The sequence below is a fragment of the Muntiacus reevesi genome, chromosome 2 (genome assembly GCF_963930625.1).
Source record: "Muntiacus reevesi chromosome 2, mMunRee1.1, whole genome shotgun sequence".
In the NCBI taxonomy this organism is placed as follows: Eukaryota; Metazoa; Chordata; class Mammalia; order Artiodactyla; family Cervidae; genus Muntiacus; species Muntiacus reevesi.
Window position 1 is genome coordinate 279518215 of NC_089250.1, and position 22612 is coordinate 279540826.

A 22612-nucleotide genomic window follows, 5' to 3' on the forward strand; every position below is an offset into this window, starting at 1 on the left:
CCTCCCTCCCTAGTTCTTCAGGCACTCTATCAGATCTAATTCCTTGAATCTATTTGTCACTTCTACTGTATAATGGTAAGGGATTTGACTTAGGTCATACGTGAATGACCTAGTGGTTTTCCCTACTTTCTTCAATTTAACTCTGAATTTGGCAACAAAGGGTTCTTGATCTGAGCCACAGTCAGCTTCCAGCCTTATCTTTGCTGACTGTATAGAGCTTCTCCATCTATGGCTGCAAAGAACATATTCAATCTGATTTCAGTATTGACCATCTGGTGATGTCCATGTGGAGAGTCTTCTCTTGTGATGTTGGAAGAGGGTGTTTGCTATGACTGGTGCATTCTTTGGGAAAACTGTTAGCCTTGCCCTGCTTCATTTTGTACTCCAAGGCAAAACTTGCCTGTTACTCCAAGTATCTCTTGACTTCCTACTTTTGCATTCCAGTCCCCTATGATGAAAAGGACATATTTTTTTTTTTTTTTTTTGGTGTTAGTTCTAGGTGTTGTAGTAGGCCTTCAAAGTACCGTTCAACTTCAGCTTCTTTGGCATTAGTGGTTGGGGCATAGAGTTGGATTCTGTGATATTGATTTGCCTTGAAAACAAACCAAGATCATTCTTTCATTTTTGAGATTTCACCCAAGTATTTCATTTCAGACTCTTTTGTTGACTATAAGAGATACTCCATTTCTTCTAAGGGCTTCTTGCCCACAGTAGTAGATATAACGGTCATCTGAATTAAATGTGTCCATTCCAGTCCATTTTAGTTCACTGATGCCTAAAAAGGAGAAGATTAGAAGTATAAACGGGGAAAGCCAAGGCGGCTTGACTGGAGGATGAGGAGGACTGCTTTGGGAGTGTGAAACTAATAAACCAACCTGACGGTTGTTGCAAATTTTGGCTTCAGATCACTTGTTCTTGAGATCAAGTCATGGTCAAACGATGTTTCTGTAAGCCTAGAGCAAATGAATGTTATTCTCTGTTATAAGGAGAAAGGGCAAGAGCCCCGGGCACAACTTTCACCTCCAAGGTCTAGGTCCTGGCTGATGAGAGGAGAGTTCCTGCTTGGGCCCATAATCCCGTCAGGGAAGATTCAGCCGGTGCTCAGTCTGGGTCCTCCTGCCAGTGCCCAGGCTTGGCAAAAGAGGCAGGTTTCAGCTGGCAGCGCCAAGGTCGGGTCCCCAGACTCGTCATCGAGGGAGCCGAGGCCCAGGACCCACTAGCCCTCAGGCTCCGCTGATGCCCCAGCGGGAGTGGAGCGCACGTGCGTCCCAGGCCCTGCGGGCTGCGACCCGCGCACAGGCCGCTGCCACCAGGCCACGGAGGCAGGGGTGGCAGAGAGGTTCCCGTTGCCTCCGGACCCAGGTCCCAGCAGAGGGCCAGGGCGGCAGGGGCTCTGGAGCTCAGTGGGACACGCCCCGGCCTCCCCCAACAGTGCCCCCGGCTCACCTGCAGCCGCGAGACTGGAAGGCCCCCGGGAGAAAGCCACGCTCTGCCACACTCTCCACCAGAGGGCCAGCACCTGGCCGGTGGCCCAGCGGGACCCCTCACCGCCCTGCCTCGGTCTGGAGCTAACAGTCCCCACAGCTGTCTCGCGGTAACTGTTACCAGGTAAGGACTGTGCGGTAACTGGCGCGAGCAAACGGCTGCGCCCCGCCCTATTACCGGCCCACCGCCTGCAGGTTTGGCGGCGCGTGAACTACATTACCCAGCAGGCGCTGCTTCCTGCGGGGCGGTGCTCAGCCGACAGCGCAGGTATCTCCCCATTGGACCCCGCGGGGCGGGACTTCCGCCTTCGGTGGTGGGAAGGGGCGGTCGTTTTGGGGGGGTCTCTTGGGTCTGTGTGTTTGATGAGAGGCTCGGGGAAGCTGGTGTTGAACCGGGGTGACGGGAGAGGGAAGGCGCGAGAGGAGGCCGGCGTTCTCTTCTCGGCACTAATGCGGGTCTGACGTTCAGCAGCGGCGCCCGGGAGTCACCTGCACCGGGACAGGGATGCCTGGGGCCCGACCTGGTCCACAGCTCCTGGCCCCGCTCCGCCCACAGAGTCCGATGGCAGCGGCCGCTCTGACAGTCCCGCCTGAGGTAAATGTTCGTCCTCCGGTCTCTCACCGCCGTCGCCCCACTAGACGCTAAAGGCCCCCTTGATCGTCCCCTGCTCAAGACCCTGGGTCCAGGTCTGTGAGGAGATAGTGGGTGAGAGGCCGTATTTCTGTCAGTCAGTATGATGGGGCGTGGGAGAGGGTTACAGGCCGCGGGACCGGCACGATCAAAGCCTTGAAACAGTAACAGAACTGAGAAACTTGAGATTTGTCTGGAGTCTGCTTGCAACCGCATGAGAGGATGTCACACGAGACAAGGCAGCTGCAGCAGCTGGACCTTCATTGTGCGGCCGCCAGTAGCCAGGGAGGGTTGTGAAGAGGCGAGGCTCAATCTGTGTGTCAAAATTGTCCAAAGTCTTCGCAGGGAAAAAGAGACGGGTAGTGGTGATGAGAGTGTGAGTGGAGACTATCCCTAACCCTAACCTGTGAGGAAGTAAATACCATGGAGAGCTGGTGGCCAGAGAGAGGAGAAATGATCAGGTCTCTCACAGGCTTTAAAAGTGGGACAGGGAAAAAAAAAAAAAAAAAAGTGGAACAGACAGGATTTTCTGCTGCACCAGCTGTGACTGTGAAGGACGAACCTGTTTTTTTGGTTTGCAAGGAGCAGGTTTCAGGGAAAAGATGGGAGTTGGATTTTGGACGTGGCAACCCTGGGGTTTCCCAGAATGGAGGTGTTGCATGGGCAACTTGCTCACTCACCTGAGGGGTTCCAGGGTTCCAGGGAGGGATCTGGGCTGGAGATATCCAAGGGATGGTGGGGAGTGGTCTGGTCCACGGCATGGACTGGGGTTTATATTTAGAAGGAAGAATGTTAAGGTTTTTATTTCAGATGAGCCTGCAGGGTGGGCCACCTCCAGAGGGGTGGATTCCTGTGCTCCAAAGTGTTTCTGGCTTGTTTGGAGGAATGGTTAGCGGATCCAGGTCTGGGCTGGAGACTGAGATGGTCAGTGGTGTAGATTTGCCATGCCAGGCTCAGCAGGCCCTCTTTTCCCCTCGTGGAGAAAAAGAACACTCAGGCTAGTAGGGCATCTCCTTTGATGCCTAAGTTCCCCCAGCTTTTAGGACAGGAGGGATGAGTAGCTGCTCCAGTGGAAAGGCCTCTAGCAGGCTTCCCTCCAGGAGGGTGTATATACCAGGCAGCCAGTTGCCAACTGGACTAGTAGCTACTCAATTTTCTCAGGCCCAATCCCCCAGTTCCTTATCTTGTGAGTTTATGAAATAAATACTCATTTAACACTAACTGGTGAAAATACATATATACATATGTACATAAATATGTATGTATATACATACACACATAGGCAGTTAAGACAACACAGCTTTAACAAGCTAACATATAATAATTAGTTGAAATATCAATATCCTGCTAAGCATTTGATTAAATCAAACATCTTCAATATTTTATTTTCTTAATTAAAAGGCATGTTGAAAAAGTACATTTTTAATACCAACCAGGAAATACTGACAGAAGCATCACTTATGAGGGCAGTGAGAGTCAATAGTTAGAACTTGGTGCATAGAAATGAGCAAACAGTAGCCCTCTTAGGTGGACACCATTATTATTCACATTTGACAGATCACAACACTGCACAGGGAGGTCGAGTATTTGTCCAAGATTACACAGCTGTTGAGAGGTATGCATCACCGAGGACTGAGGTACCTTGGTTGAGCCATTGGGGCCCAATATTATTGCCTGCTTCTCATGGCCTGGGTTTTCCATAGGTTGCTGTGGCTGCAGAGTGGCTTCCAGACCATGAAGAGGTAAGTGATAAAGTGTCCTAGATCTGTACCCTTTTCACCTCCCACTTGCCTGGGCTCCAGGATTATAGCATCCTGGGACTTGTTTTACCTGCTGTGCTCCTCACCCTGCCATCTAAGATCCCTGGAAGGTGGTCATCCAAGATCAGGTTCCTGAGTGCAGACCAGGAATCATACGGTTTGGTTCCCATTTCTGGCAGCCAGTGGCATGAGGCCTAGAAGAAAGTCCATTCACAGTGGTCATTAGAAAATATTAGGAGAGGTGAGGTTGAGTTAGAAATGCCCAGCAAACTTAGGTCCCCCTCATGTGTGGTGAAAACAGCAAGAAGCAGAGAAGTTAGACCTGGAATGGTGGTCTGCAGAGGTGCGCCTCAATTCAGAGGGTGGTGGGAGCCACAGGGGTTTAGAGCCAAAGAAGGAACTGATCTGAGCCAGGCTTAATAAGCAGACTGTTGGGTGGTAGGGAGACCAGGGAGGAGGCTACTACAGTAGCCCAAGTGAGTGTGGTGGTAGATGGGCCAGAGTAGTGGCAGTGGAGGTGCGCAACGTGTTGGGAGTGTGTGTTTGTTCTTTCAGGTAGGTCTGAGCAGACTATCTGATGTGGAAGGTTAGGAGAGAAAAGAGGAAGACTCAGGTGATTCTGAGATGTTTGGCCTCAGTAGCTAGAAGGAGGGAAGTGCCACCACATCCAAGTCGGTGGCAAGAGGAATTCTCACTGGGAATAAGGAGTTAGGTTCTGGCTGTTGAACCCAGAAACCCTCGAGTGAATTCCTCCCCTGGGCACCCGGACCCACAGGCTAGAGTTCAGGTGAAGGGTTCAGATTGGATTCACCCACAGTGTGGGTGGTGCATGGGTCAGGATGGAGCTGTGATCAGATTTGGCAGGGAGTACCTTCAGTTCCATGGCAGTGCATTAGGTAACAAGGGAGGGGAGTGTGGGGCTGACGACTGGGTCTCTTGCTGGATGTGGTGCTGGGTTTCATAGAAACACATGAGGGGAGTGTAGTGGTCATGGTGGGGAGGCATTGTAGCAGGGAGGAGGATCTGGCTGGAGGCCAGGTTTCCATGGGCAGTGGACATGAGATGTAGGTGGAGACCAGGCAGGGAGATGAGAGCAAAGCTGGTGCTACTGCCGATTCATCCAGCTGTGGGCTCCCCAGGCTCTTGTTCTTACCACTGTAGGAACCTGGAGGTCAGCACAAAGTCACATGGGGTCCCCTGGGACTGTTGGTGGGCATGATGTGAGACAAGTGGACCTGGGCTTTGAACAAGTGTCAGAGGATGCTAAGACAGAGGGGACTGCTTTGTAACACAGAATGGAAGAGGGCTGAGTGTACCTGAGATCTACTCCAGGTTTCAAGATGCTGAGGATGAAGCCAGGGTAAGGGCCAAGTAGGGTCAGGGCCACGAGGGAGGTGTGGTGTGTAGAACAATATGCATGTTGGGAGAGAGTGCCAGCTGATGGCCCCAGGCCCTTGTACTGGGGTGAAAGGAGAAGGGGACTCAATTTTGGTTGTTCTTGGGAACCACAGTCTGAAGGATCCTGGGTGAATTGTCTTGCAGAAGGGTGAGGCTTTGGAGGTCAGCACCAGAGCTCAGATGACACCTGTCCCCCACCTGTTGTTGCTGAGGGCAGAACATGGTGATCGCTCGGGTGGCCAGGAGGGTGGGCATCAGCAACACCAGGGCCTGGTATCTCCACTGAGGCAGGGCGCTCGGGAGGAGGGTTTGAGTCCCAGGAAAGAAGGCTGCATGTGAACTGAACCATCCCCATCGTGGCAGGGCCAAGTGACCTTTGAGGACGTGGCTGTCTACTTTTCCTGGGAGGAGTGGGGGCTCCTTGATGAGGCCCAGAGGCTCCTGTACCACGGGGTGATGCTGGAGACCTTCTCACTGATGGCCTCTCTCGGTAAGGTCCTTGCATCCTATAGCTCCTCCCCTCTCCAAGGGCAGGTCCTTCCCTCCCAAAGCTGGTCTGTGGGTGCTGCATCCTTTCTTGTGTCCTAGAGTAGGTATAACAGCCAAGCCTGGGTGCACCACCCCCTTCTGTCCCCAAGCTGCTCCATAGTTGTACAGGAATGGGTTTGGGGATCGCAAGTGTTGCTGTCAGATGGATCCTACACTACTGGCCTCTCCCTGGCCTGGTGACACCAAAGAGATCCATGGCAGCCCAACACCCCACTTTGACCCTCCTCTTTTGGCTGATGTGGGATCTGCCTGTGTCAGGAACTGAGGTGCTGACCTGGCCACTGCTTGATCAGGATGTTCCTGCAGCATCTTTTCCCCACCTTCTTGTTGGTTACACTCAGCCTTAGTTCCTGTGGGCTGGTGAGGAGTGGGTCATTTTGACCCTCTTGCCTTGTTCCTTCCGTAGGACTCACATCGTTCAGGACCCATGACATGACTCAGATGGAGCAGCGGGGGGAGCCCTGTGTGCCTGCCGAGGGAGTCTCAGCCACAGCCACACCAGCAGGTACTTGGGGGGAGGCGGCGGAGGGTTAGAGTGAACCCAGGGATGAGTTTGCACCAGGAGTCTCCCCAGGGGGCCCTGATGTTTTGGTGTCAGAGAAGGGGCCAAGGCTGATTTCCATCTTTTTTCCCTCAGCTGCCCACTTCTCAGCTGCCAGGGCTGTCCCCTGACCTCTGTTCCACTCTGCAGTGCTCACCAACAGTGGCTTCATTTAGAAAATGAAGTGTTTTCTGACATGGCTAGTCTGCTGTGGCCATGAGAGGAAACACAGGAGAGCCTAAGGGAAAAAAACAAAGTTGACTGTGCTCACAGCCCCGAAGAGGTAGTCCCTACCCACCAAGGGGAGGAGCGGGGGTCACACTGGAGGGAGTGGGCTCCAACAAGCAGGGGGAAGCAGAGGGTGAGGACCTGTCAGCAGGTGCCTTTGTTGGTAGGGGGAGTACAAGAAAAGGCACAGTGGGATTTTATGGGTGCATTTGAACATAACTAGGTCACACTCAGGTGAGGACAAGAAGGGCTGCTTGTGCGGGGGGACCAGCCTCCTCACACCAGTGTGCCTGGGCAGGGTGCTCCGGTCTGTGTGTTGGGATGCTGACGCAGCCGGAAATAGGGAGCTTCACAGGTTATGGTACAGTTGATGCTGTGGTATCTCAACATCCTTAGCAATGCTCACTGTGATGGGTGACACTTTCCACCTAAGTTGTGGTGATGCTAAAGGTCACTGAAAGATTTGGGTTTTGCCACTGAAGGCAAGTTGCGACAAAGATGACAACTAAGAAGGGTCCCAGGAACCCCTTACTGCCTGTGTCAGACATGTGTGAGGGTGCTGCCCCATCCCGCCAAAGTCTACATACTCCACAGACACTTCATTAGCATTTCTGTGTTTGCAGGCTGTTGGTGTGGAGCAGAGGTTGACAAGGGACCTTCTGAGCAGAGTGGTTGTGTAGAAGTGGACAGAGCAAACCTTCGCCAACACCAGGACTTGAACTCTGGAGAGAAACCCTCAACAAGAGAAGAGCATGAGGGGAGTGGGAAGGTCTCCCCAGGAAGCTCTGGTCTTCCCAAGCCTCAGGTGGCTCCTAGTGGAGGGGAGCCATGCAGGAGCGCCAAAAGTGGGGAAGGCGTTCCCCCTGGAAAAAGGCATTACAGGTGTAGTGAGTGTGGGAAAGCCTTTGGTCAGAAATACTTACTTGTTCAGCACCAGAGACTACACACGGGAGAAAAGCCTTATGAATGCAGTGAATGTGGGAAATTATTCAGCCATAAATCCAACCTTTTTATACACCAAATAGTTCACACTGGTGAAAGGCCTTATGGGTGTAGTGAATGTGGAAAATCCTTTAGCCGCAATGCTGACCTCATTCAACACCGGAGAGTCCACACTGGAGAAAAGCCTTTTAAATGCAGTGAATGTGGAAAAGCCTTCAGGCACAATTCCACACTTGTTCAGCATCACAGAATCCACACTGGAGTAAGGCCTTATGAGTGCAGTGAATGTGGGAAGTTCTTTAGCTTTAACTCAAGCCTCATGAAGCATCAGAGAGTTCACACTGGAGAAAGACCTTATAAGTGCAGCGAATGTGGGAAATTCTACAGCCACAAGTCAAGCCTTATTAATCATTGGCGAGTTCACACTGGAGAAAGGCCTTATGAATGCAGCGAATGTGGGAAATTTTTTAGCCAGAGCTCCAGCCTTGTGCAACACCGAAAAGTTCACACTGGAGAAAAGCCTTTTAAGTGCGATGAATGTGGAAGATTCTTTAGTGAGAACTCTAGCCTTGTTAAACACCAGAGAGTTCACACTGGAGCAAGACCTTACGGGTGCAGGGAATGTGGGAAATTTTTCCGCCACAGCTCCAGCCTTGTTAAGCATCGGAGGATTCACACTGGAGAAATGCCTTATGAGTGCAGCAGTTGTGGGAAGTCATTTAGCCAGCGTTTCAACCTTATACAGCACCAGAAAGTTCACAGTGGAGAAAAGTCTTGCAAGGTTCAAATATGACTGACCCTTGCTTTTCTACCTGAGCATTAGATTTTCTTAAATAAATGTTTAAGTGCTTCAGAGCACTTCCAGAGGCTTTAAATTATGTTTTTATAATTTTCACCCATTTCCCTGGGAAGCCGGCCTGCAAAGCTCCTCACACTGTCATGCTGGAAGCTGATGCAAATATTTAACTTTTAAAAAATGTGACACCTTATATTCTAAATTGTTATGCCATTTCACATTTCCTGGAGTGTTTTTGTTTTCCAGTTTATTCATATCTTTGCTGAGTTTTGCATGTAAAATATTGGCCATATATTTTTTAGCAATTCTAGTAGATGTCTAGTAGTATTTCATTGTGGTTTAAATTTGCATTTCCCTAATGACTTGGTGTTCAGTATTTCTCCCTTTGTATTTGCCATCATATTGTATTGCCATCAGTGAATTACCTGATCAAAGTTTTTTGCCTACTATTAAAAGAACTGTCTTGCAATTTCTTAGTATGTTCTGGATGCAAATGACTCATTTGATATATATTTTACCAATATTTCCTCTAAGTCTGCGACTTTGGTTTCCATTTCTTAACAGTATCTTCCCTAGAGTAGAATTTAATTTTCTTGAAATACAACTTATCCATTTGTTCTTTTATTGATTATACTTTTGGTATTGTGCTCTTTTTCTCTTATGGTACTTTATCATTGCCTGTTAAAAAACAAACAAACAAAAAACCTTATCTGGGTATGCTATTGGAGCCCTAAGAGCCCTTTTAAATATCCAGTCTTGTGAAATTTTTGTTAATTTAAATACAGACAAAGAAGTTCAATGTATGTAGAAATGTTTATGTATGAACATATCCCCTACCTATTCAGTGACAGCCTAGAATGCGGAGGTATTTCAGTAGCTGTTAGCATATTTACTGTTCAATTATTGGCTTATGAATACAGTATTTCAGTAAAAAGAATCAGAACACGTTGCATAAGAGGCCACTTGTAGGTTAGAGCTGGAAAAGTTTACATAAGCCAAGGAAATATCCTTGCCTTAGAAAGTAAAGAAGTACTTAGGACTTCCCTTGTGGTCCAGTGGTTAAGGCTCTGCATTCCCAACGCATGGGACAGGGTTTGATCCTTGCTTGGGGAACTAGGAATCCTGCATGCTGTGCAGCACAGCCCCCCAAAAAGTAAATAGTCAAAGAATAATGATGCAGTAGCTTTCTATTGCTGTACTGACAAATAACCACAAACCAATGGCTTAAACAACACCAGTTTATTATAATATGGTTCTGTAGATCATACGACCAGTGAGAAAGGGATGGGTCTGACTGGGCTAAACTCAAGTTGTTACCAAGGTTGTGTTCTGTTTTTTTTTTTTTTTTTTCCCCTGGAGTGTTTAAAGACAATTGTTTCCTGCTCATTTGAGTTGTTGGACAATCTCAGTTCTTTGTGGTTCAATTCAGTTCAGTCAGTCACTCAGTAATGTTCAACTCTTTGTGACCCCATGGACTGCAGCATGCTAGGCCTCCCTGTTTATCACCATCTCCCAGAGTTGTCCATTGAGTCAGTGATGCCATCCAACCATCTCATCCTCTGTCATCCCCTTCTCCTCCTGCCTTCAATCTTTCCCAGCATCAGGGTCTTTTCAGATGAGTCAATTCTTCACATCAGGTGCCCAAAGTACTGGAGTTTCAGCTTCAGCATCAGTCCTTCCAATGAATATTAAGGACTGATTTTCTTTAGGGTGGACTGGTTGGATCTCCTTACAGTCCAAGGGACTCTCAAAAGTCTTCTCCAACACCACAATTCAAAAGCATCAATTCTAAAAAAAAAAAAAAAGCATCAATTCTTAGGCACTCAACTTACTTTATAGTCCAACTCTCACATCCACACATGACTACTGGAAAAACCATACCCTTGACTAGACGGACCTTTGTCGGCCAAGTAATGTCTCTGCTTTTTAATATGCTGTCTAGGTTGGTCATAACTTTCCTTCCAAAGAGCAAGTATCTTTTAATTTCATGGCTGCAGTCACCATCTGCAGTGATTTTGGAGCCCCCCAAAATAACGTCTGTTTCCACTGTTTCCCCATCTATTTGCCATGAAGAGATGGAACCAGATGCCATGACCTTAGGTTTCTGAATGTTGAGTTTTAAGCCAACTTTTCCACTCTTCTCTTTCAAGAGGCTCTTTATTTCTTCTTCACTTTCTGCCATAAGGGTGGTGTCATCTGCATATCTGAGGTTATTGATATTTCTCCTGGCAATCTTGATTCCAGCTTGTGCTTCATCCAGCCCAGCGTTTCTCATAATGTACTCTGCATATAAGTTAAATAAGCAGGGTGACAATATACAGCCTTGACGTACTCCTTTCCCTATTTGGAACCATTCTGTTGTTCCATGTCCAGTTCTAACTGTTGCTTTCTTACCTGCATACAGATTTCTCAAGAGGCAGGTCAGGTGTTCTGGTATTCCCATCTTTTTAAGGATTTTCCACAGTTTACTGTGGTCCACACAGTCAGTTTTTGGCATAGTCAATAAAGAAGTAGATATTTTTCTGGAACTCTCTTGCTTTTTCAAAGAGGTAGATATTTTTCTGGAACTCTCTTGCTTTTTCAATGATCCAACGGATATTGGCAATTTGATCTCTAGTTCCTCTGCCTTTTCTAAATCCAGCTTGAACATCTGGAAGTTCACAGTTCACGTACTGTTGAAGCCTGGTTTGGAGAATTTTGAGCATTAATTTACTAGCATGAGATGAGTGCAATTGTGTGGCAGTTTGAGCATTCTTTGGCATTGCCTCTCTTTGGGACTGGAATGAAAACTGAACTTTTCCAGTCCTGTGGCCACTGCTGAGTTTTCCAAATTTGCTGGTGTATTGAGTGCAGCACTTTCACAGCATCACCTTTTAGGATTTGAAATAGTTCAACTGGAATTCCATCACCTCCACTAGCTTTGTTTGTACTGACGCTGCCTAAGGCGCACTTGACTCCACATTCCAGGATGTCTGGCTCTAGGTGAGTGAGCATACCATCGTGATTATCTGGGTTGTGAAGATCTTTTTTAAATAGTTCTTCTGTGTATTCTTGCCACCTTTTCTTAATATCTTCTGCTTCTGTTAGGTCCATACAATTTCTGTCCTTTATTGAGCCCATCTTTGCATGAAATGTTCTCTTGGTGTCTCTAATTTTCTTGAAGAGATCTTTAGTCTTTCCCATTCTATTGTTTTCCTCTATTTCTTTGCACTGATCACTGAGGAAGGCTTTATCTCTCCTTGCTATTCTTTGGAACTCTGCATTCAAATGGATATATCTTTCCTTTTCTCCTTTACTTCTTGCTTCTCTTCTTTTCACAGCTATTTGTAAGGCCTCCTCAGACAATCATTTTGCTTTTGCATTTCTTTTTCTTGGAGATGTTCTTGATTCCTGTCTCCTGTACAATGTCACGAACTTCCATCCATAGTTCTTCAGGCACTCTGTCTATCACATCTAATCCCTTGAATCTATTTGTCACTTCCACTGTATAATCATAAGGGATTTAATGTAGGTCATACCTGAATGGCCTAGTGGTTTTCCCTACTTTCTTCAATTTAACTCTGAATTTGGCAATAAGAAGTTCTTGATCTGAGCCACAGTCAGCTTCCAGTCTTGTTTTTGCTGACTGTATAGAGCGTCTTCATCTTTGGCTGCAAAGAATATAATCAATCTGATTTCGGTATTGACCATCTGGTGACGTCCATGTATAGAGTCTTCTCTTGTGTTATTGGAAGAGAGTGTTTGCTATGACCAGTGCATTCTCTTGGCAAAACTCTATTAGACTTTGCCCTGCTTCATTCTGTACTCCAAAGCCAAATTTGCCTGTTACTCCAGGTGTTTCCTGACTTCCTACTTTTGCATTCTAGTCCCCTATAATGAAAAGGACATGCTTTTTGGGTGTCAGTTCTAGACACTCTTGTAGGTCTTCATAGAACTGGTCAACTTCAAGTCTGATCAGGGCATAGACTTGGATTACTGTGCTATTGAGTGGTTTGCCTTGGAAACTAACAGAGATCATTCTGTCATTTTTGAGATTGCATCCAAGTACTGCATTTCAGACTCTTGTTGACTATGATGGCTACTCCATTTCTTCTAAGGGATTCTTTCCCACAGTAGCATATATAATGGTCAGCTGAGTTAAATTCACCCATTCCAGTCCATTTTAGTTTACTGATTCCTAAAACGTCGATGTTCACTCTTGCCATCTCCTGTTGGACCACTTCCAATTTGCCTTGATTCACGGATCTAACTAACATTCCAGGTTCCTATGCAATATTGCTCTATACGGCAGCGAACTTTGCTTCTAACTTTCTTTCCACAACTAGGTGTTGTTTTTGCTTTGGCTCCGTCTTTTCAGTCTTTCTGGAGTTATTTCTCTACTGATCTCCAGTAGCATAATGGGCACCTACCGACCTGGGGAGTTCATCTTTCAGTGTCCTATCTTTTTGCCTTTTCATACTGTTCATGGGGTTCTCAAGGCAAGAATACTGAAGTGGCTTGCCATTCCCTTCTCCAGTGGAACACATTTGTGGTTGTGGGCCTGATACTCTTGTTTTCTTAAAGATGAAACTACCAATTGTATAGATATTCTTCTAAAAGAAGATTCAAGCACTTCCCAACTATTAATCATTAAGTGAATGCCATAACTGTTAATCAGCTCATGTGTGTGCTAAGTGGCTTCAGTTGTGTCCAACTCAGTGTTATCCCATGGACTGTAGCTCTCTAGCCTTCTCTGTCCATGAGATTCTCCAGGCAAAGATACTGGAGTGGGTTGCTGTTTCCTCCTCCAGGGGATCTTCCCAACTCAGGGATCGAACCTATTTCTCTTATGTGTCCTGCATTGGCAGGCAGGTTCTTTACCACTAGCACCACCTGGGAAGCCAATACTTCAATAATCAGTTAATACTTCAAAATAAAATAAAAAGTTTAAAAAAAAGGGGGGACTAGCACCCACATGAACATAGCAAACTGAATCCAGCCATATACATACGTGAACACATAAACCATAACCTAGTGCTGTTTATCAAAAATACAGAGATGATTTAACAGTTGAACCTGTTATCTATATTAATAGACTAAAAAATAATCATCTCAAAGATGTAGTGGAGGCATTTCACAGAATTCAGAAACCAGTAAATGATAAAAACTCTCAGCAAATTAGGGTTAGATGGGAACTTTCTGATATATTACATCTATGGGGGAAAAAAAAAAAACCACAGCTAACACATTTGATGTTGAAAGCCTAACGCTTTTGCCCTGATATTGGGAATAATGCAAATGCGTCTATGCTCATCACTTCTACCTAACATTGTATTGGTACTAGAGATCTGTGTTAGTAACATAAGGGGCGGGGGGGGGGGGGGGGGGATGGTCTAAAGATTGTAAAGGTAGGGACTTCCCTCGTGGTCCAGTGGCTAAGATTCTGTGCTCCCAAAGCGGAGGGCCAGGATTCAATTCCTGGTCAGAGAACTACATCCTACATGCCGCAACTAATAGTTCACGTGCTGCAACTAAGAACCGGCAGAGCCAAATAAAAAATATTTTTTAAAAAAGATTGTAAAGGTAGAACCAAAACTTCTATTCAAGTAAGACATGATTATGTTGAAAATTACAACTCATTCACTAAAAAGCTACTAGATTAAATGATTGAGAATGATTGAGTTTATCAAGGTCACAGGATAAAAGGCCAATATACAAAAATGACTTGTTTCTGATACTAGCAATGACCGTTTGGAAATTTTTAAAAAATGAAATCTTTTATAATAGCATCAAAATATGATGTATTTAGAAATGAACAATAAAAATATGTTCAAAAACAATTAAAAAAATCATCATACACCACTGAGAAATATTAAGGACTTAAATAGTTTCACTGGCAAATTCTACAAAACATTTAAAGGATAAATAATACCACAATAACATGTCTTTTCAGAAAATACGAGGAACAAATGCTTCTCAACTCATTTTAAGAGATGAGCCTAACTGATACAAAAATGTAACAAGTACACAAAATAATTACAGAACTATTCCCTGGTGGCTCAGTCAGTAAAGAGACTGCCTGCAGTGAAGGAGACCCGGGTTCGGTCTCTGGTTTGGGAAGATCCCCTGGAGAAGGATATGGCAATCCACTCCAGTATTCTTGCCTGGGAAATCCCACGGACAGGGGAGCCTAGTGGGCTACAATCCATGGGGTCACAAAGAGTCAGACACAACTTAGCAATGAAACCACCACCACGACCACCTCTGATTAATAGAGGTGAAAAGATACACGGCAAATTAAATCCAGAAGAAAGTAAAAATAATAAAACATGTACCACTGGATTTTACCAGAGGAAAATATGGCTGACTGAACACTAGAGAAACAATCGACCCTCACCCCCAGCCTGTTCAGGGACCAGAGCGAGCCTGTTGATACCAGCAGGGCCCTGTGGGACTCCTGGGCACAAAGCCTTTGAGTGTCCCTCATTTCTTTGGTTACAGGAAACAGCTTCATTCAGCCTCCATGACCTTACCTGAGCTCCGAGAGGCAGATCCAAGCAGTTGTTAATTAGGGAAGGGAGGGGATGTGAGACCAGGGAGAAACAAGCAGTCAAGAGCAGCCTTGGGACAAGGTCCAGTTTCCCCACCAAGGGATACATACAACAATATCTTTGAGCTATTTTGTAGATACTGAAACCCCCTCCAGGTGGGAGAAATTAATGATTAAGAAGGTATGCTGCCCACAAGCATGCAGACCCCAGACCAGTTGGACCTGAAGGTTGATGATGCGGACTCCTACTCACTTCACTATCAACCATTCAGAAGAATATTTGGTGCTGATCACGCCCTCTTTGAACAATTACTACAAAACTCTCAACTATCTTCTCCAAGTGGGGACACGCGGTTTAGAGGGAACACGCTGTGTCTTCCTTCTACTTCATCCAAAACTCTTTCTCTGTGATTCGATTCACACAGGTGAACAGAAAAGCTGAGCTTTAGGCATCACTATTAAGAGCGGAGTTAAGGCACCTCTCTCAGCTCTAACTTTCTATGGCTCCCACCACGCTCACAAGGCCCAGCCCCTCATTTGCCATTCAGTGGCTGATTTCTGCCTACCTGGTCTCAGGTCCCAAAAGACATAAAGTATACTTATGGTTTCAAGAACATCCCCAGTTCAGTGCCACATCGAAGCATATGCACATGCTAGTTCTTGAAACCTTTACCTCATCCTACCGGGTTCCCAAAATGGAAGGGTTTCACACAATTCCTACTCAATTAAGAACCATGGGCCAAGAATGACTCACCTCTGGGTACCCCAAACTCCAGGGCAGAGAGAGCGGAAGGGGGAAAGTCCTAGGACAACAGCATCCTCTATGTCGTGTCCCGAGGCTTATAGGACCACGGTTCCAGGGGCTGGCAGCCTAAGCCCACACACACACCTGCGTCCGGCCCAGCTGACCGTCACCAGCGGACCCCGTGAACTGAGCGGGGAGCCCGGAGGGTCCTGCAAGCTTAGTGGATTCCCTAGTCATCCGGCCCTGGTTAGGCGTGACCTCGGCTGACCAGCACTAGGAGCCTCAGCTCCCCACGTGTAAAAGGCACACAAGGACAAGCACGCCGACACCAGGAACCAGAAGGAAAGAGGGCTGGTGCAGAGCCCGAAGAACACACAGCCAGGCGGAGGGCTTGCGCAAAGGCGCAGAGAAGGCTCCAACTCTTTTTCCCTTCCTTCCTTATTTGATCCCTAACAGCTACCTAGGAAATAGCCCCAGGCCTGGACTCGGTCTCCACCAAGGAGGGGCATTGTCGCCCATCAGCCTCTGTCACGTCATCGGAAGTCCGGCCCCCACCTCCGGGGAGGTACCGGCTCTGCCCTGGGTTGTCACTGGATGAGTGTCGCCGCTCACGCACAAGCACAGCCCGCTGGCTAATGTAGTTTCTGTCTTGCATCCCGCCCTTCCCATTCTCCACAGCGAAGGCCGAACGACCCTGCGAGACCCTGGAAAACAATGCTGTGTGGTTCCAAAGATGACCACGCTAGATTTCTGTGGCCATGCTGGTCAAAGCCATCCACAAGAGATATCGAATTGGAGACCGCTGCCTGTGAAGCCCTCAGCGCACTTCTTAAGTCTCTCACACCCTCAGGAAAAATGTCACTAAGAAACATAAGGAAGGGTACTCCTCGGTGGCCTTGTGTTTAAGCCTTGGTGCTCTCACTGCTTAGGACCCGGGTTCCATCCCCAGTTGGGGATTTGAATGTAGGTACTAGACTACGGCACAGAAGTGAAGAATCCACTTGCAGTGCAGGAGACACAGGTTTGATCCTTGGGTTGGGAAGATCCCCTGGAGGAGGAAATGGCAACCCACTCCAATACTCATTTGGAAAATCCCACGAACAGCGGAGCTTGGTAGGCTACAGTCCACGGGGTTGCAAAAAGTTGGACATGACTGAGCAGGCACGCACAATGCCCAGCGTATGAGGTAAGGGAGCAGCTGATAATTTGGTATTCTGTCAGTGTCTGTTTCTGAGAGTGAACAGTTGGTTCACGGCTGACGAGTATCCAACAGAGCAAAAAACTAAAAGAAAAAAACCACAAAAAACACAAAAACGGTACTAAAAAGATAAGTTGCTTACACTGTCTTTGTGAATCAAGTGATGATTTCACTCAGTGGTTCACAAGCCGGTAACACCAGCATCACCAAGAATTTGCTAAAACTGCCTGTACATGGTCAGTCCATAGATAACTTGGACCTGTAGCTCCCAAGACAGCATTAAATCCTGGGGCGTGTGAGAACAGCAATCGCACACCCACGGGGACATCCCAGCAGAGAGGCAAAAATGAGATGTTGCCGTGAAGACACAATTTCACAATCACTTCTGCCCATATGCCATTGTCCAAAACTCATCGACATGGTCTAGGGAAGAGAAGCTGAGTGTTGATAAAGAAACAATTGGAAAAAAAAAAAAAAAAAGAAACAATTGGATAGGAGACCATCTACCCAGTTTCTAGCACAATCTATCAGTTCAGTCACTGGGATAATGGATTTTATTATCCCTCCTACACATTCAGCATTATTTATTACTTTTGGGTTGAAAACCTCAAACCCCATTCCTCTGTTCTTAACCTAAACTAAGACAACAAGGCAATAAAAAAATAAGTTGGTACTCATTCCCAGTATTATTATGGTTTTAGAATACAGTGGCAGGAACTACTGAAGGACCTGCTAAAGAAAAAGGCCTGCCAATCTAGATTTCTGTATACACAGCAAAGTTGCCTTTTAAGAAGAAGTATGAGTAGGCACTTCTCTGGTGCTGCAGTGCTTGAGTCCTCGCTCCCAGTGCAGGGAGCACGGGTTTGAATGCCGGTTGGGGAACTAAGATCCCACGCGTCACAGGACGTAGCCAGAAGAAGAACAGTATGACTGTTTTGAACTCCATGTGGGAAATTTAATAGAAAATTAACACACAGAATGAAACCCTAAAGTTTATATTTAAGGATCTGGAAACTGATCTCAGACGGAAGACCTGCGATGATAGAAACAACGAGGATCCAAGAGGGTAAACGCCTGCGTAGATGGATATAACTGCTCATAATTTGTATTAAACATGAATGATGGTTTCCTTGTGGAGTTAGAATGATGGAATTAACATACAAGGTCTCAACACATAGACTGAGATACAGATATACTGCTAAGTGTCTTACATAGTAGGGAAGGAAAAGTACTGATAATTCTGTGCTCTACTGTTTTTAATAAGTGCTTATAAATCTTAAACAATAACAAACACAGTTAGAGAATATGCTTTCCAAACTAGAATAAAGAAAACCTATAAGTAATTAATAGAAAGTTTAAAGGGGAGGAGGGCAGAAAAAGAACAAGTGATGCAAAAAAATCCAAAAAATAAGAGTGCATATTTAAACTCAAATTATGTATATCAACTATAACATTAAATAAATATGGGGTAAATTAAATTAGCAGTCAGTACTTTTGGACAGCTCAAAATTCCCTTCACAAGAGATTTTTAAAGGGAGGTTTTGAATTTCTATTCAGAGAAATAGAAATCTGACTGATGGAGAACCAAGACTTTATGTTGAATGTCACTAGAGCCCATGATCAAGTTTCTTAAGAACTAAAATCTGCTGAGAAGCCATCAGGAAATTACAAGTACCACATCTCCTGATGAGGAAAGAAGAGAATGGCATGGAGGGGTAACTTGTGAGTAAGAGCAGCCAACTTTTAAGCACACCCACATACCCAGCCATATGACAGTCTTTTTACAACACTGTCCTTTAACCTGCACAAGCACCTAGTGAGGCATGTTGGTCAACACACTTGTCTCATAAATAATGAAGGTTCTAATGGTTAATCCAACTCCCAGTTTACAAGGGAGAAAACCAAGAACCCAAAAGTTTCCTGAGTTGGTCTGAATTATGGGCATCACTAAATACCACAGCTGAGAATGCTGGCCCAAGTGACAGAAATCTCATCACTGCTCTACTCACCCTCCTGCCTAAAGTAATATAATCTGGGCAGGGCCAGGACCCTTCCTGAGTCAGAGAAATAAGGTCATGGAAAAATCAACTGCCCGAACTACCAGAATGAACTACAAGAAGTCTTTCTGACTTCTGGTGTCCCAGAAAAGGACCTTCAGCCTCACTCACCACACTTATAAAACTGGGAACTGTGAAACTTGTCACTAAGGAACTGGAACACAGTGTTAAGCCACAGGTCATGTTTCCTATGGATGCAGAGGGCTCTGTCAAGGACTGAAGGGGCAAAGTCATCCCTGGAGACTCACCCCAACATCCAAACTATGCACATGTCCCATCAGCTCTGCCTCTTAACGTGTCCCAGGTCATCTCCAAAGCCACCATCCTGGGTCAGTCCACTGTCAACGTCCTCCTGGACTGTAGTGGCCTCCTCTCTCCAACATCAGTTCTTGATCCTCCTCGGTCCGTGCTCCACACAGCAGCCAAAATCCCACTGTCCTGTTGAGTCCCTTCCTCAGCTCCCAGAGCAGCTGCAATACAATCCACATTTCTCATGGTGCCCTGCCCCTCCATCTCACTGCCCACCACCTGTTTCCTTTGGACCCACTGGTTTTCAGCTGTTTCCTCTGACAGTCCCGGCTCTGGCCTGCCTCAGGACCTCAGCACATGCGGTTTCCTTTGCAAGTCGTGCTCTTCTCCATCTTCCAACATGACTGAGGCTCTTCCGTCCCTCACAGTCTGCATGCCACCCCTGTATACCTTCTGTTCCTCTTCCCATGCATTACAGTTTAACAGACAGCTTTCTACTTCCACAATGCAGACAGACTTGTGGGGAAATGACATGACTAAGGTCATCCAGATGGTGACAGGCACAGCTCAGGAATGTTGGCATTCCAACTGTCCCCAGAGTCCAAGCTTGCAGCCACTGGACCACTCCTCCTGATCACATCTGGCCTCCATGCCAACGTTTTGACCTTGTTCTTCATTATGCTGAATGGGGATTGCAGGCATGTTACTATCATAGCAACAACACTGACATACCTCACCTGTGTGTTATCATGTCTGTCTCCCATTCTAGACATGAGTCACAAAACTTGTGTCCCAGTCACCCACGTTATCTCCATAACCCAGGACACTGCGTGGAGCAACAGGGATGAAAGATGGGGTTCTCACGACTCCTGCCCATCAAACCAGCAAGAACACAGTACACAGAAAATTAGATGGGGTGACACAAGTCATTAGGGAAAGGGGTCCCTCCTAAGGGATGCATGTAACTCCTGTGTTGGGACAAACGGACTTCCAGGTCTCTTTGTGGGCCATGTAACAACAAGGAGCTTTGAGGTGTAGAAAGAAAATCCTTCTGCTGAGAACCAAGTCATGTCTTGGGACAAGATCTCTGCAGTGAAAGGGCTCAGCTACAGCTATAGCTAACACACAGTCACAGCAAAACTGAGCACGTGAGGGGACACGCGGTGTTACTGGGTACATAGTCTCAGATGCCAAAGAACATTTTTCCTCTGGCCAAACTATTCACCACAATAGTTACTTTAAAGAAGTCCTTCCAACATGAGTTCTCTGATGCTGACTGAGCCCAGCCTTCTTGTAAAAGGCCTTGCCACATCTCATACATGTGTAGGATTTCACTCCACTATGAATCTTTTGATGGGTGGTAAGGGTTGAGCTGTAGCTGTAGGTTTTTCCACACTCACTGCACTCATAGGGCTTCTCCCTAGAGTGACACCTCATGTGGCGAGTTACAGAAGAGCTGTCACTAAAGGCTTTCCCACACTCTTTGCACTCAAAGGGTTTCTCCCCAGTGTGGGTTCTATTATGCCGAATGAAGTCAGACTGGTGGGCAAAGGCCTTTCCACACTCACTGCACACATAGGGCTTCTCTCCAGTGTGACTCCGCTGGTGCTCCGTGAGGTGTGACCTGCGGCTGAAGGCTTTGCCACACTCAGCGCACACAAAAGGCTTTTCTCCAGTGTGAATCCGCTGGTGCTCCGTGAGGTGAGACTTGCGGCTGAAGGCTCTCCTACACTCGCTGCACTCATAAAGTTTCTCCCTGGTGTGAATGCTGTAGTGTAGAGTGAGGTCTGCTTTCTTGGGAAACGCCTTCCTACATTTTCTGCATTTATAGAGTTTTACTCTAGTGTGAATCCGCTGATGTCGAAGAAGGAAGTGATTCTTGACAAACTCCTTCCCACATTCCTTACATTTGTAGGAATTCTTCCCTCCGTGAAACAGTGGGTCTGCCCTTGATCCACGTGACTCACATGCATGAAGATCATCTCCTGAGGTGACTTGATCTTGTAAATCTTTAGAGCCCAGACTGTCACCTCTCCCCAAATCACCACATTCAGGGATCCTCTTTCCAGGGAGGGTTTCCTTGCGAAGGACTGTTCCTGTCTTCAAATGCCCCCCCTGCTTTTCTGACGCTCCTTCCAGTTCCCAAGCTTGCCCCAACGGAGAAACACTGCAGCCTTCCTGAGACACTGACCTCTGAAGTAAGTGTCCCTTGAACAAGGCTTGCTGAGCAGCAGTAGTCTCTGTGGGCTTGGTTTTCGCTTTGTCGCCTGAAGGGAATCCAATACACAAATGAAGCCTATTAGCAATGCCAACACAGAAGCAACAAAATCACCAAGCAAGCAGGAAAAGGAAGATGGAAATGTTACCCCCTGACACCCTGCTGTGGTTTGGCTGGAGGTATGTCGTCCTGCAAACCTCATCTAAAGTGCCACAAAAAGTAATGAGAGAACACCAAACGCTGACAGAGTGGGGAGCAATGGGAACTCACACGTGGCTGGTGGGAGTGCCGGAAGGTCAACCACACTGGAAATTGTTGTGTGCTTTCTCTTCAAGTTAAATGCACACCGATCCCATGTCTGAGTCAATCCAATTCTGGGTAAATGCCCAAGATAACTGCTCATAGTGGTTATGTTTATAATGTCCAAAAAATGCTTTGGTCACCTGATATGAAGAGCCAACTCATTGAAAAAGACCCTGCTATTAGGAAAGATTGAAGGCAATAGGAGCATGAGGCAGCAGAGGATAAGATGGTTCGATGGCACCACCAATTCAATTGGACATGAATCTGAACGAACTCTGGGAGACGCTGAAGGACAGAGGAGCCTGGTGTGCTGCAGTCCATGGGGTTGCAAAGGGTCAGACATGACTGAGCGACTGAATGGCAACTACTGATGCTCATCAACAGGAGAATAGATAACATAAACTTCAACATATTACTACAATGAGATATTATACAGTATGAAGGCATCACACTCCAAGTAACTGCAACCACATGAATGAATTTGATTTCACCTAAATCAAATCCCTTACGATTATACAGTGGAAGTGACAAACAGATTCAAGAGATTAGATCTGATAGACAGAGTGCCTGATGAACTACAGATGGAGGTTTGTGACACTGTATAGGAAACAGGGATCAAGATCATCCCCAAGAAAAAGAAATGCAAAAAAGCAAAAGGGCTGTCTGAGGAGGCCTTGCAAATAGCTTTGAAAAGAAGAGAAGCTAAAGGTAAAGGAGAAAAGGAAAAATATAGCCATTTGAATGCAGAGTTCCAAAAAACAGCAAGGAGAGATAAAAAAGGCTTCCTCAGTGATCAGTGCAAAGAAATAGATGAAAACAATAGAATGGAAAGACTAAGAGATCTCTTCAAGAAAATTAGAGATACTGAGGGAACATTTCATGCAAAGAAAGAAAGTGAAGTCGCTCAGTCGTGTCTGACTCTTTGCGACCCCATGGACTGTAACCCATTAGGCTCCTCCATCCATGGGATTCTCCAGGCAACAA

At 46.4% G+C, this 22612-nt stretch overlaps 2 protein-coding genes across 2 annotated transcripts; one reads left to right on the plus strand and one right to left on the minus strand.

Moving 5' to 3' along the window:
- Positions 1-1806: 1806 nt before the first annotated feature.
- On the plus strand, positions 1807-8808 carry LOC136161806 (zinc finger protein 773-like). Its single transcript, XM_065926912.1, has 5 exons — positions 1807-2079; positions 3819-3857; positions 5637-5763; positions 6229-6327; positions 7215-8808. The coding sequence occupies exons 1-5, from the start codon at positions 1990-1992 to the stop codon at positions 8324-8326; spliced, it is 1467 nt and encodes a 488-aa protein (XP_065782984.1). The 5' UTR covers positions 1807-1989; the 3' UTR covers positions 8327-8808.
- Positions 8809-16063: 7255 nt separating this feature from the next.
- LOC136159621 (zinc finger protein 80-like) lies at positions 16064-21681 on the minus strand. Its single transcript, XM_065922043.1, has 4 exons — positions 21673-21681; positions 20899-21168; positions 20427-20814; positions 16064-16320 (listed from the first exon to the last, which is right to left on the minus strand). The coding sequence occupies exons 1-4, from the start codon at positions 21679-21681 to the stop codon at positions 16064-16066; spliced, it is 924 nt and encodes a 307-aa protein (XP_065778115.1).
- Between the last annotated feature and the right edge of the window lie 931 nt (positions 21682-22612).

Excerpts from the sequence above, each read along its gene's own strand:
- LOC136161806 (XM_065926912.1), top strand. The coding sequence starts at position 1,990 with ATGCCTGGGGCCCGACCTGGTCCACAGCTCCTGGCCCCGCTCCGCCCA. Across the intron at positions 2,080-3,818 it reads CTCTGACAGTCCCGCCTGAG|GTTGCTGTGGCTGCAGAGTG; the intron begins GTAAATGTTCGT and ends GGTTTTCCATAG. Across the intron at positions 6,328-7,214 it reads AGCCACAGCCACACCAGCAG|GCTGTTGGTGTGGAGCAGAG; the intron begins GTACTTGGGGGG and ends CTGTGTTTGCAG.
- LOC136159621 (XM_065922043.1), bottom strand. Across the intron at positions 20,815-20,898 it reads GGAAGGCGTTTCCCAAGAAA|TCTCACCTCACGGAGCACCA; the intron begins GCAGACCTCACT and ends TTCAGCCGCAAG. Across the intron at positions 16,321-20,426 it reads TGGAGTGAAATCCTACACAT|CATTGTTTTCCAGGGTCTCG; the intron begins GTATGAGATGTG and ends GGAACCACACAG.